At 45.6% G+C, this 15,178-nt stretch overlaps 1 protein-coding gene across 8 annotated transcripts in view; it reads right to left on the bottom strand.

Moving 5' to 3' along the window:
• The window catches only part of USP9X (ubiquitin specific peptidase 9 X-linked), a 212,878-nt gene that overhangs the window by 121,602 nt on the left and 76,098 nt on the right, over positions 1-15,178 (bottom strand). For 6 of the 8 annotated variants that reach the window (XM_077294797.1, XM_077294799.1, XM_077294792.1 and 3 more), the window contains exons 2-4: positions 11,207-11,460; positions 7,131-7,276; positions 4,109-4,188 (exon numbers count right to left, since the gene is read on the bottom strand). In XM_077294797.1, the coding sequence (XP_077150912.1) occupies positions 4,109-4,188; positions 7,131-7,276; positions 11,207-11,302 (322 nt within the window). In that variant the 5' untranslated portion in view covers positions 11,303-11,460. Of the gene's footprint in view, positions 1-4,108; positions 4,189-7,130; positions 7,277-11,206; positions 11,465-15,178 lie in introns of all 8 variants that reach the window. The other 2 variants (XM_077294793.1, XM_077294798.1) reach the window with 1 other exon arrangement.

The raw sequence follows: 15,178 nt of genomic DNA, 5'->3' as shown, positions 1-15,178 counted from the left end.
CTAAGTTTAGCTGCCAGCCCAGGTGAGAAAGGGTATCACAAGAGATCTAGACGACTCAGCGCAGTCCTGGAAGAGCGGCTAAAAAGTCGACTAGATAGGGCAGGACTACCATGCCTCTGGGGTGCAAGAGGAACATGACAGCCGCCATAACACCTGCGAACACTATGGGTGCGGTAGCAAGACCGAAGGACAAGGTCGTGATTTGAAAATGCTGTTAGCGAATGGAAAAGTGAAGGAATTTTTGAAGAGGGAAAAAATAGGAATGTGAAGGTAAGCATCCCGAATGTCAGTGGATGCCAGAAACTCCACCTTTTTCCATTGAAGTAGTGGTTGAACAGAGGAATTCCATCCGAAGAAGGGGGACCTTGTCAAGCTTGGTAGAAGTTTGAGGTCCAGGATCGGTCTTACTTTTCGGTCCCCTTTTTGGAACCAAGATCCCTTAGATCTAGACCGTCCTGGTCAACTTATCCACTGCTGGTTGGGTCTATAGGAAACATGCGATCCTTTGTTCCTGCGTGGGGAACTCTCCCAACTTCTCACCGAATAACCGTTCACCCCGGTAAGGGAGTGATGTCAGAGGCTTTTTGAACGCAGAGTACGCTTCCAGTCTCTGAGCTATAAAGTCCTTCTGAGTGTAATGGCATTTGTTGCTGACAGCGCCGCGCAAATAGCCGCATCCGAGAGGCGTGAAGCAGCTAGTCTCCCACTCAAGAAATTTTATTGACCAACTGTACTGTCTTTGGGAGAAGGTTACTGTTGTGAATCAAGGAAGTTAAGGTCTCCGACCAGGAGACCATTGCTGTAGCAACCCATGCGGTGGCTAAGGAAGGGTAGAGCGCTGAACCCAAGGCCGCAAGAAGGAACTAATCAGATTTGCAATCTGACAGTCCGTTGTATTTTTAATTGATGACCCTTCGGGCAGGGATACTGGAAGGTATACCACAGGTGATTCTACCCGGTTAATCTGCCAAGTGGCAGACTGCGCAGCTGCATCCGGAAGGTCAGGAATAGCCATCTCTTGCAATCGCCACTCTTGACGGTGCGCAGTTAAGATGATGAACCCTCAATCCACCATTCTCCTAACAGGGAAGTGGAGAGGGATCGTCCGCCTTCTTGCATCATCTGCTAAATAGTGGTGATACGCCAAAAAGGGTGCCTCTGTACATCCACACAGTTCAGGTCACCGGGTGGACAGGGCTGGTTGTCTGGGGTTAGGCCTGGCTGCAGAAGAGGATACATTGAGGCGACACTCCGTATGCTCGTCTATTGATGGTGTGGGGAGATCTGTGCCCTTTAAAAAGGACCCGTCGCCTCTAAGAATCAGACTAGGCATAGCATCCCACGTCCTAGGGGGGGTATACGTGGAGGGGACACCCCTCGTGTTTGCATATTGGCTGAAAAACGATACCGCGCTTGAAGAGGCTTCTGTCCAGTGAATCACTTATCCGGACGCTCCCTGTCCAGGTGAATGGCAAATGCTCTGCTGGGGAGTTTAGTCTCTTTATGAGGGACACTGCGTAATCTAGAGTAGAACCTAAGTCTTCGTCAATCTACAGAGATTGGTTGATGATATAAATAGGCGAATCCATCCTTTTCTGAAGTTCTGGCGAGTCCAGAACCAAGGCAATATCCAATCCATATTCAGAGTCTTGTTCTCAGCAAATAATTGGTGAGGGATCAGGAAATGAAACTTGCGTTTTCTAGACGCCTGTACGTTTCTAGAATACTTGAGGCCCCTGCTAGCCGACAGCTCGCATGAAGGAGAGGAACCATCTCTATCGGTCCTGCGAGCACTACGAGCCACAGAGGGTTCACGGAGGGATTCAGTCTCTTGGTCAGAGAAGCCATGGGTTGCGGCAGTGACGAAGCCCACTCGATACTCTGGGATAAGCTGGGGTCGGCGGCGGGCTCCTGAGTTTATTTAGGGTGACCGGTTTCGGACTGGTCATGAGCCTTTAAGACCAGGGAATGCTGGTCATGTGCCTTTAAGACCAGGGAATGCTGGTCATGTGCCTTTAAGATTAGGGAGTTCTGGTCATGTTCCTTAAAGGCACACAACCAGTATTCCCTAGTCTTAAAGACAAGGAAATACTGGTCATGTGCCTTTAAGCACATGGGGAAGATGCATGTGCCCCTTCAATGCAAAACCATCGCCCCTGTGACTTCCATGAATAGGCACAAGCCGGGGCCTAAATTTCTGCAGCCGGCCGGAGCAATACCAAGGGAAGAATAGAGGGACGTTGCTGATGGCCGAGAGAAGCGAGCGCTCCCGTGCCAGATGAGAAGGGCCAGAAAAGGTGGGTGGAGCCGCCTTAGCCCGCCATAGTGCGGGCACGGCTTCCATGATGCGGCCTACACATCGGCAGAAGCCGGGGGCTACATTTTTGCAGCCGGCCGGAGCATTACCTCAGGGAGGTGGGAAACAGGGAAGCTGAGGCTGCCTGTCAGCATGTGAATATCCCACTGCAGAGGCCCACCGCTGACTGGATCCACTCACCATCGGTGCTAGTCCTGGCATGGAGCCACTGAGATGACTGGGATTCAGCGCTGAGGAAAGCGCGCGCACTCTTCTGGTCTGCTGCAGGTCAGGTATTGCAGCGTGGACGGTGCAGGGATAAAGGTGTAAACCTGAATCGACCATCCCTTTGTTAGGGAGATGGAGAGGAACCGTCCGCCTCCTTGTGCCATCTGCTTTAACAGTGGTGGGACAGTGGGGGCTGCTCGGACGCCGAAGAGAGGGGCCTCTGTACATCCACAGAGTTCAGCCCCCGGGTGGACAGGGACAGTAGTCCGGCTAAAGGCCTGGCTGGGGAAGAGCGTACGTGGAGGCGACACTCCATGTGCTCATCCGTTCAGGGTGCGGGGAGATCGGTGCCCTTGAAGTGACCCGTCGCCCCTAAGAATCAGCTCAGGAGTTGGAGGACAGGTGACACTATCCGTGCTCGCCTGTTGATGGTTCGGGGAGATCGGAGCCTTGAAAGGATCCGTTGCCCCTTCGTTATAGAAAGTAAAATCAAAAATGTTAAAGGTAAAAATAAAAAAATAAAGTTTTGGGTCTGAATAGCAGACCTGTCCGTGTGCCTCCTACGGACACTAAGCAAGAACTGGTTAGCTGAGAGCCAGCAGGAAGGTGTATACTGCAGGGGAGGAGAGAAATTTCTTTGTATCACTTAGTGTGGCAGCAGCATACACCCACGGTCTGTGTGCCCCAATGAGGTGAAGGAGAAATGGAACATTTACATAAAGTATTTTGACAAGAGGTAAGACACAGGCAGCACTTGTAGCATTAATGCATAAAGAGTAGTGCAGAACATAAATCTTCGCACTTTTCACACCATTCTCATGGCTTTCTCTACCATCAACTGAAAGCCAACATAGTGCAATTTTTTTACTGTATTATTGTTTTAAAAGGAACAAACTTATTGATTCTTAATACAGTTAAAGAAACACTCTACCCATCAAAGTTTGTATCCTCTTAATATATTGCAGTCATCTTATTATGTAGCACTGTGTACTTACAATTGCTCATTTGGCCTTTCTACCTCACTAATTTTTCTCTTTTTCTTTAGATCCATGACATGACATTATTAAATACTGACTAGCTGAATCCTTCTAAGCTCTAAGTAGAAACAGGAAGAAAATTTTCTTTGTAGGAGTCATAAGTCACTGCAAAATTCCTTGCGGGGGGAGGGCAGAGCAGCTAGGCCAGGAATTATAGAGGGGAATAATTTATGCAGGGAAAAACCTTCCCGTTTCTACATAGAGCAGAGAAAAGAAGAATTAGCTGGTTAGGAGGGCAAAATGAGCAATTGTAAGTACACAGAGCTATATAATGAAGATTGCAGTATGTTAAAAGGATAAAAACTGATGGAGTGATCTTCAACAAGAGACCCCATAGTTACAAGAAAAATATTTTCCAAAATGACAGCTTTTAGCATACATTTTTATTGATATCTATGGCAAAGCAAAAAACACGAGCGCAAGTCACAATACCAGATAACTGTTGTGGTTGTTCATACACAATACAGCTTCTCACTAGAACTTATGGATTGACCGTATCTAGTCAAAACAATGCAGTAGGATTTTCCCTCTGTTGCAGTGAACATACCTTTTTTACTAAGATCAATAGCAGCTTCTAAAAGAACTTCTAATTCACCTTTCGGCAAAACTGGAACAACCCAGCGAGGTCTAGGAAAAAGAAAAGAAAAAAAAGAAAAAAATATTCAGCTGCTGAAATAAAATTTTAAATGGAAATATATTTAAGCAAACTCAAGATTAGATTAGTAATTAAAATGGTTCATGCCGGAATAGTGTAATTAGCCGAAATATTGGTAAATATTAAACTGTATTAAATATTAACATGTATGGCACCCTATTGAATCTCAAATATATAAATTAGGGAAGGGAAAAAAAAAATTTCCCCTGCCAAATTTCGTGATGAAAGCGCTTTAATCAACCTCAACCTTTCAAGAAAGGCTGGCTAAAGTAAGGCTATTCATAGTTTCACTTTATTCGACGGCTACGTGAAACTTCCTGATCCGGAGCTGTGAGATACCACTTTGTGTTTGGGTTTCCATCCATCTGTATATTTACAAACTGTTGACACAAAAACTAGAATCTTTTCTACCATCAGTGTAAAAAAAAAATAAAACAAACTTTGTCCAAAATGTTTTCTCTGTTAGCAATGAATTAGGACTGGCGAAGCAGTGTCGACCAAGCAGCAGAAAGCACGGGGAGACTCCTATAGGCTGCGTGCCCACCATCAGGAATAGGGTTTCGGACACAGCTCACCCGCGCTATGTTCAAAATGTTGCGTTGCACAGTACAAGTACAATGGATGGGAGTTCTAAAAATGTCATCCCCATTGTGCTTCTATTTGACACGGTGCTGGTTTACGTGCCACAGTATATTGATTTCTGTTGCAGAGACGCTTGTCCCCGCAACAGAAATTTCCACTATAGATCTGTATTGGACACTGGAAATCGGCATTGTTTAGTGAACACATGGGGATCTACCTGCGCGATTAGAACACAGTGCTTTGGACGCAGTGAAAATACATTGGATCCACAGCGCTGCTACTTCCTGATCATGGGAACGGAGCCATAGTTTGACAGCTTCTCCTGGTGTGATTAGGTTGACCACCACGGTAGTTCTGCGACCATGCCAGTGCCTCCCGACCAAACTAAACACACAACTCCACAATCACCAGGGCGCAATTTGGCAATTGATGCTTTTTCTAGTATGATGGAGCACCATGTCACAAGGCAAAAGTAAGTAGCTCAAAGAACAAAACATTGACATTTCGAGTCTATGGCCTGGAAATTACCCAAATTTCAATCCCACTGAAAAAACACTGCAGTCAATCCTCAAAAAAACAGAAGGGGGGAAAAAAATAAAATCAGAAACTGCTAACCTCCAAGCAATGATTAGACAAGAATTAGTTGCTATCGGTCAGGATTTGGCCCAGAAACATATCAAGCATGCCAGGATAAATTGCCAATGTCTTGAAAAATAAGGACAAACACTGAATGTATCGAGTCTTTGCATCAACTTTGATGTGTGTGACAATAAAAGTTCAAAAACTCATGAAATGCTTATGATTGTACTTTAGTGAGAGCTTTCAGCAAGATGTTTTTAAAGGTTACTGAAGCTACAAAAGTTGTGAAAATTAAAATTTGTGTCAGTCTCAAAACTTTTGCCCATGACTGTACAAATGTGATTGTCATTACACGCAGGCATTAGCCACGATCGAACACAAATGGAATGAGATGCTGCAGTCTGGGGACTCCGATAGGGCAGGGAGATCACAGTGCATACTTCACGCACACTTAACACATACTAACTAAGACAGGGCAGGCTTGAAGGACAAGCATAGGGTATATAGTTGTGCATCTTAGCGACTCATTAGCGTATGGAGGCAGGCGATAAAACGTGATGACAACAGAGCTGCGGAGAAGTGTCAGCCTCACAAGCTTATAGTGGACAAGAGAGGAGAGTACAACATTAAAAAATTGTATGTACCGTATTTTCCGGCGTATAAGACGACTGGGCGTATAAGACGACCCCCCAACTTTACCAGTTAAAATATAAAATCTTCTTAAAAGTCGGGGGTCTTCTTATACACCCTATGTCGTCTTATAGGGCCGGTGAATATGTGCCTTTTGGGGGGGGGGGGGGGGGGGGGAGTGATCCTGATGCCGAGGGGGCGTCTCACAGGAAAGTGAGTATCCCCCATTACCTTATCGTAGCGGTGCAGCGTGGGGGTCTCAGTGCTGGGAGTGGCGGCGGCGGCTGCTGTGCTCTGGTGCGGCGGCTGCTGTGCTCTGGTGCGGCGGCTCCTCTTCTGTGTGGGGCCTCTGTGCTGTGAGGTGGCGGTGGCGGCGGCATATCTTTATCCAGTTGGGGCTCCTCCGGCATCTCCTTAGCCCTGGAGGCCCCGCCGCAACTCCATCGGTGCAATGCAGCGGCCATTTTCCCGGAGGCAGCTCAATAGGTGCGATGCGGTGGCCTCCGGGAAAATGGCCGCTGCTCAGATTCAGATCTCGTCCCGAAATCTCGGGACACGAGATCTGAATCTGAGCAGCGGCCATTTTCCCGGAGGCCACCACATTGCACCGATGGAGTTGCGGCGGGGCCTCCAGGGCTAAGGAGATGCCGGAGGAGCCCCAACTGGATAAAGATACGCCGCTGCCGCCGCCACCTCACAGCACAGAGGCCCCACACAGAAGAGGAGCCGCCGCACCAGAACACAGCAGCCGCCGCCGCTCCCAGCACTGACACCCCCACGCTGCACCGCTAGGATAAGGTAATGGGGATTACTCACTTTCCTGTGAGACGCCCCCTCGTCATCAGGATCACTCCCCCTCCCCACCCACCATATACACCGGCGTACACGACGATTCCCGGCGTATAAGACGACCCCCGACTTTTAAGAAGATTTTCGGGGGTTAAAAAGTCGTCTTATACGCCGGAAAATACGGTACAGGAAAAGCTCAGCAAGCACAATTCTATGCACACATCACCAAAAAATGACAGATTCTAAAGGAATTGTCCAAAAAAAAAAAAATCAAACAGATCACTTTTTAAAAGTTTACTATGCAGGTGATCCTTTTAGTTTCAGCAAACATTACCTGTTGATCATGTCATCCAGCTTGGCCAGGTCAGTGTGAGGAAAGGCGGGTTCCTCATCTTCGAGTGGAGGTGGTACATCCCCTTGTCCTTGCTCATCTGGAGGGCTGACTGGAGAATTCTCATTGGACGAATCAGGTGAGGAGGTCTAAGCACAAACAAGAAAGGAGTACACAAATTCCAAAAAATAAATACATTTCTCAGGGTTGGACAGCCCCATAACCATTTCAAGATTTGGTGATTTTTTTTGCGCTTTTGTTTCCCTCCTGTTCATTGAAAAGCAACAAGTCAACAGTCCCACAATGAGAATTTAGTGAGTTTTTGATGTTGCAGATTTTCGTAACCATTTCTGCACCCATTAAGTAGAGTGGGTTACTTTCATCTTTTCAAAATTAAGCAGCGCAAAAAACGCACCAAACACTCATTGTGGGAACATAGCCTAAACTTATCTCATCATTAACACAGGAAAGCGGCAGGACAAAATGTAATTGTTAATTACACCATTTTTTTTGCCATTTAATATACTGAAAAGGAAAAATTCAAAGAGGTGAAATGGTGAGAAATATACACTTGCATTATTGCAGAGTTATTTTCATTGTGTTCGTTATACTGTACACAAGACCTGACGAAATAATTTTCCCCAGGTCAGTACAATTATGGTAATACAAAGTGTATTTTTTTAATGTTTTAAAAAGTTATTCAGGTTTAGTATTAAAGTCTGCAGTCTTTATGTGACAAACTTATGAATCCTTACAGTGTGAACATTGAATGCAGTCAGGATTCTCCAATGCTAGAGCCAGGAGCAGAGTGTCAAGTAACCACAAGCAAGCAATATGCATACGCACAGCCACATTCCAACTAGACCTACGTGGTTTGGCGCAATACAAGTATATATTACATAAGTGCTGTGACATGACAGTCATGTCTCACCGGCTGGACCGTAGAATCCTGACATTATGCAATGTGCGTGCTCTGAGGATTTACAAATCTACAGTCAGTGACGTTCATGCCCAAACCATGGAAACCCCTTAGCTCAAAAAATGAAAATATACCTTTCGTTTTTTCCTCACATTCTTCCAAGATCCATAAAACGTTATTTTACCGTCGGCACATGTGAACGCTTATTTTTTTATTTTTTTTTTTCGGGGGGGGGGGGGGGGGGACATGTTCTAATTTTCAATGCCACCATTCATTTTAAAATATAATGTACTGAAAATAGGGAAAATAATATTTAATTGTTACGAACTGGTGAATTTCAATCAATGATTCTTGGGTTTTGTTTTTACAGTGTTGATCGTACAGTAAAAAGGACCTGGAAACAGTTGTGTACATCAGGTTGCATCAAACATGTCAAAGATCGGACTTGTATGAACGCAGCAGTATTAATGCTTTTTTTTTCCTTTTTTGACTGGGGATGAGGGGGTAGAGTTCAACTGTTGAAACAAAAAAATGTATTTTAGAAATATAATTTTTTTAATTATGGAATGTGAGCATGCAATCATTTGATTGCTTATACTATATACTGTAATACTGCAATATGTAGAGAAAAAAAATGGTCTCCTAGGGAACTGCTTGTGGCTGAGCTTTACAGGGGAACATAACAGGTGTCATCAGTCCCCCAGCTGTGATACTAACCCAGTGGTCCTCTGCCATAACATCAGATTGACTACAGCATTTAAATGGCCCCCACCAGAACACCATTTCCTGAGATCCCATCAAGGCACTCGTTTGAGAGTTTGGTTTTTGTGCACTTAGCTGAGATAACTGCCTCCAGAGATTATTTTAAATATAAATTGGAGTTACCAGTGTGATGTGACATGGTTACCAATGTTACCAGTGTGATGTGTAATGGCCGCTCTCTGCTCTGCTGATAACTGACACTATCTGCAGGTTCCTCAGCTTCAGCTTCCAGCTCCCAGGCAGATAGGGTTGCAATACAGCAGAGCTGAGACAGAAGCAAAAAGGTGTTTGCTAGAAGACAAATTTCATTTCTCCTGTTCTGTGTTGGTTACTTGTCTCACACTGGGAACGCCTCCCCCATGTAAAATAAGCTCCGGGGGCAGAGTTCTCTCCAGGCCCCAGAGCCTGGAAGAGATCATTTACATAAAGTGATAAAAGATTACCGTATATACTCGAGTATAAGCCGAGATTTTCAGCCCAGTCGGCGGGTGAGGGGGAGAGGGCGCTGAGGCATACTTACCTGCTTCCGGGGCTCCTGGCACTCCCCCTGCCCGTCCCACGGTCTCCGGGTGCCACAGCTCTTCCTCTGTCAGCGGTCATGTGGGACCGCTCATTAGAGAAATGAATAGGCGGCTCCGCCCCTATGGGAGTGGATCCCATAGGGGCGGAGCCGCCTATTCATTTCTCTAATCAGCGGTAACGGTGACCGCTGACAGAGGAAGAGGCTGCGGCACCGAAGACAGCTGTCCGGGGGAAGGAGCGGGACGCCGGGAGCAGGTAAGTATGTCATATTCACCTGTCCGCGTTCCACACGCCGGGCGCCGCTCCATCTTCCCGGCGTCTCTCCGCTCTGACTGTGCAGGTCAGAGGGCGCGATGACGCATATAGTGTGCACGCCGCCCTCTGCCTGATCAGTCAGTGCAGAGAGACGCCGGGGCGGGACGCTGAGGAGCTGCAAGCAAGAGAGGCGAGTATGTCTTTTATTATTTTTATTGCAGCAGCAGCACAGCTTTCTATGGCACATCTATGGGGCAATAATGAACGGTGCAGAGCACTATATGGCACAGCTATGGGGCAATAAGGAACGGTGCAGAGCACTATATGGCACAGCTATGGGGCTATAATGAACGGTGCAGAGCACTATATGGCACAGCTATGGGGCAATAATGAACGGTGCAGAGCACTATATGGCACAGCTATGGGGCAATAATGAACGGTGCAGAGCACTATATGGAACAGCTATGGGGCAAAAATGAACGGTGCAGAGCACTATATGGCACAGCTATGGGGCAATAATGAACGGTGCAGAGCACTATATGGCACAGCTATGGGGCAATAATGAACGGTGCAGAGCACTATATGGCACAGCTATGGGGCAATAAGGAACGGTGCAGAGCACTATATGGCACAGCTATGGGGCAATAATGAACGGTGCAGAGCACTATATGGCACAGCTATGGGGCAATAATGAACGGTGCAGAGCACTATATGGCACAGCTATGGGGCAATAATGAACGGTGCAGAGCACTATATGGCACAGCTATGGGGCAATTATGAACGGTGCAGAGCACTATATGGCACAGCTTTCTATGGTACAGCTGTGGGGCAATAATGAATGGTGCAGAGCACTATATGGCACAGCTATGGGGCCATAATGAACGGTATGGAGCATCCATTTTTATTTTTGAAATTCACCGGTAGCTGCTGCATTTTCCACCCTAGGCTTATACTCGAGTCAATAAGTTTTCTCAGTTTTTTGTGGCAATATTAGGGGGGTCGGCTTATGCTCGGGTCGGCTTATACTCGAGAATATACGGTAGTTCTCAGCAACAACATATCTGATATGAGACACAGGAAGGGCTGTTTTTCAGCAGTTTATAGCCTGTATGGACATATTAATAGCTTAGATAGGTCAAATGTGGTCACAGATTCCCTTTAAAGCATAGTGTTGACACAATTATTTCTCCAGCTTGAGAGGGTCCACAACAAGACATGAGGGGAAAAAAAGGGGGGGGAGGGCAAGAGACTTTCTGTGTAGTAAAACATGAATTGTTCACATGTTCAGAATTTTGCTTTAAGTTATAAAACTTGTTAACAGAAGTGGACAGCAGCATTTTTCATGAAGTTTTTACTATGAAGTCGCCCCATACATTGCAATCCAAGTCAATCAGGAGGCCGAAAATACACCAGTAGGATACCAGAGTGATTTCTTTTGACATTTTGTCTGCATGTTTGCCTCAAAATTGGAAATGCCTTAATGAATTTAAAAAATGCTTCCACCTAAAAACTTGTTTCTGCTTTTACAGATGGAGGGTGGGAGTGGGAAGAGAAAAAAAAAAAGCCACATGTTGTGAACGGAGACTTAAGGATTCTGATCTGAACGATTTGCAGTTCATACCTGATTCTGTTGGACTGGAGGCTGGGACTGTCCATCGGGAGCCTGGCCCTGGCTTTCATTCCCTCCAACTGGAGAGCCACGGGTCGTGGCTGTCATACTCGACACAGGGCAAATCTTTGCAATTTTGTCTGTTTATGTAGCAGTTGTAAGAGAAGAAATTATAGTCCCTTTATTAAAGACGCCAAGCCAGCATAGGTCTGTCTTACGAAGCTCCACCTCAAGCACACGACGTTTTGCAGAGACCATTGCATAACCTGTCTAGGGGAAAAAAAAGTCGTTAGTATGGAGGTCTGAAAAACACATTTCACAGCTTTAGATAACTGCACTCAGCATCAATAGTCTATTTTTCAAGCAACAACAATTTATGAAAAAAATATTCCAAGTATCACTATATCTAATCCTAACACAGTCCTGTATAAAAAACCTTTTCAACACCATACTGATGTAATTTGCATATTGTGAACCGAAGGAAGACAGAAGGAAGACAGACACTCATCTCTGGTAGGTAGGTAGGTAGGATGACCCAACACACTGTGGGTAACACTGCTATCAATCATATAGCCTCAGTTTTTACTTGCTGAATTGTTAGGTCAGAGTTGTCTTGTAGTTTTCTAGAGAAAAGTGCCAGGCTTGTTACATGAAAGGCTGTATAGTGCACATAAACAGGTTTTAAAGGTTACTAGTAGCATTGATAACACCAATATGTATGACAACTAAAGTGCCACTGTTTTTATGACAGCTGTAATAGTAGGCCACTATTTTTATATTGGTGACCTAACAGATCAGTGGAGCATTTATCAGTCAGCTGTTACAAACACCAGTCCCAGGTAAATATACTGAGCAGCTGCTAGCCATTGTCTTTGGAGTGACCACTGAACAGTGTGAGCTATGCTGTTCTGCTCCACGCTTACCTCTGGAACCCCACTGGGGGTAACAGCTGAATGATGGGGGGTGTCAGCGTTGAACTGCACACATCTTCAAATACTTTGGATAGATCACCAATAGACAAGCAATGGACTACCCTTTTATTTAGTTATATTTGTAGTGTAAAATGGGATAGAATAGTGTTAAAGAAGCAATTCTTTCTAGGAGTTTTCATTCCCAGTTCCTTGTTGGGAGCAATAATGGATTGTGTAAGGAACTACTGCAAGTAAAAAAAAAAAAAAAGGAAACAAAACCAGAGAAAATCACAGACGGGTAAAGATTATTATTTTGCAATTCAAAGTGATGGAGAAATTTGTAGCAGATTCTCTTGTGCTATGGGATTAGACAATGGAGAGACCATATTTTAAAGGGAACCTGTCAACCCCAAAAGCGCAGATGAGCTGAGCCCACCGGCAGCAGAGGCTTATCTACAGCATTCTGGAATGCTGTAGATAAGCCCCCAATGGGCCATGTGCACACGTTCAGGATTTTTCACGTTTTTTCGCTATAAAAACGCGAAAAAAAACGCTTACATATGCCTCCTATTATTTACAGGGTATTCCGCATTTTTTGTGCAAATGTTGCATTTTTTCCGCGAAAAAAAAAGCAACATGTTCATTAAAAATGCGGAATTGCGGAGATTCCGCACACCTAGGAGTGCATTGATCTGCTTACTTCCCGCACAGGGCTGTGCCCACCATGCGGGAAGTAAGCAGATTATGTGCGGTTGGTACCCAGGGTGGAGGAGAGGAGACTCTCCTCCACGGACTGGGCACCATATAATTGGTAAAAAAAAAAAAAGAATTAAAATAAAAAATAGTGATATACTCACCCTCTGATGGCCCCCGAAGTGTTCCCGCCTCTCCCGTGCATGCTCTCTCTTCCGTTCCTATAGATGGTGTGGTTCAGGACCTGTGATGACGTCGCTGTCTTGTGATTGGTCGCGTGACCGCTCATGTGACTCACGCGACCAATCACAAGCCGCGACGTCATCGAAGGTCCTGAACCACACCGTCATCTATAGGAACGGACGCCGCTGAGGAGATTGGCTGTCTGCAGAGGGCGAGTATAACAATTTTTTTTTAAACATTCTATCTTTTACTATAGATGCTGCATAAGCAGCATCTATAGTAAAAAGTTGGTCACACTTGTCAAACAGTATGTTTGACAAGTGTGACCAACTTGTCAGTCAGTTTTCCAAGCGATGCTACAGATCGCTTGGAAAACTTTAGCATTCTGCAAGCTAATTACGCTTGCAGAATGCTAAAAAAACCGCGAAAAAAACGGAAAAAAAAAACAGAAAAAAAAATGCGGATTTCTTGCAGAAAATTTCAGGTTTTCTTCAGGAAATTTCTGCAAGAAATCCGGACGTGTGCACATACTCTCAATCCTGAAAGATGAGAAAAAGAGGTTAGATTATACAAACCCAGGGGCGGTCCCGCTGCAGTCCTGTCTGGGGCCTCCCATCTTCTTACGATGACGTCCTTTAGTATTCACGCCGCAGCTCCAGCGCAGGCGTACTTAGTCTGCCCTGTTGAGGTCAGAGCAAAGTACTGCAGTGCGCAGGCGCCAGGAAAGGTCAGAGAGCCCCGATGCCTGCGCAATGCAGTACTTTGCTCTGCCCTCCACAGGGCAAACAAAGTACACCGGAGCCGCAGCGTGACTACAAGAAGAGGACGACATCGTAAGAAGATGGGAGGCCCCGGACCGGACAGCGACGCCCATCGGACCGGACCGCAGCGGGACCGCCCCTGGGTGAGTATAATATAACCTCTCTTTCTCATCATTCAGGATACATCAGGGGCTTATCTAGCATTACAGAATGCTGTAGATAAGCCCCTGATGCCAGTGGGCTTAGCTCAACTTCGATTTTGGGGGTGACAGGTTCCGTTTAAGAGTTTTGTGATCATAGTCAACCTAAGAACACAAACAATTCTCAGACCAATACCAGATGCTGAAAAGGAGATCTTGGATTTGAAGAGACTTCAAGGGGTTGTCCATTTTTGGAATTAATTCACTTGTATTGAGAGAGGTCCTTTAACAGATTAAATTTGCGCATGTGCCAACTGGTGCCATTTTCTGAAGCCCACCATGAAGTCAATGTGAGCAGTGGGAACTCCGCTCCTACCTCGCACTGTCGAAACACTCCATCCTCCTAGTTCAGGGCCCACTGCATAGCCCCACATCTGCCGCTGGCTTTTTACAGCGGAAATCCTGCTCTACCAATGCCGCCAACTCACCCCCTCCTGATAAGCTATATTAGGATTCTAAGGCTGGTTTCACATTTGCGGTTATGTCCGCAACGTTTCTGGTGCATACATCCGCATGCGTGCATGATGTAGGTGCATGCGTTCGCCCGCGTTTGCTTATATATGCGTTTTTTCGTGGTGTGCGGCAGGGCGCGGCTAATGCACCATGTTGTAATTTTTGAGGCGGCAAATTACCATCAAATATGCGCAGGCACGCGAATGCGGGTGAGTGCATAAAAAAAGCATTACTGTCTATGGAAACGCATGTGTACGCATGTCTTTGCGTTTCATTCGCTTGCGTACTTTGGACTGCGCATGTCCAGGAACTGATTGAGACACGCCCTCCTGGAAATATCATGCGCATAAAAAGCGCAAACGCATATAAAAACAAATACAAACGCATGCAAATGCTGCTTTTTTTTTTTGCCGTCATGCGTAAGCTGATGCGAATAAAAAAAAGCTGCGTTATCATGGGTTTTTTGCATGCGTTTGTGGATGATACGCTGCGCACAGACGCAAATGTGAAACTAGCCTGGGACTAGCCACCATTTTACTCCTAAATTTAGGGGGGTTGGGAGGAAGCGAGTCTTTTAGACCAAAAAAAAAAACAAAAACCCGGTATTGTGCCATATAACTATCTGGTTAAAGGGCATAAAAATTGTGAAAATATTGGAATTTTGTTGAATATTTAGCAAACAAAACAAAAAACATCTACCTATATTTACGACTACCATAAAGTATAATGCGTCAAGAAAAAAAATAAACTCATGATCACTGGGATATGATGAAGTGTTCCAGA

This window comes from Ranitomeya variabilis, chromosome 3 (genome assembly GCF_051348905.1).
Source record: "Ranitomeya variabilis isolate aRanVar5 chromosome 3, aRanVar5.hap1, whole genome shotgun sequence".
Lineage (NCBI taxonomy): Eukaryota > Metazoa > Chordata > Amphibia > Anura > Dendrobatidae > Ranitomeya > Ranitomeya variabilis.
The sequence above is the reverse complement of the archived record's forward strand: the minus strand, read 5'-3'. Positions and strand labels throughout refer to the sequence as shown.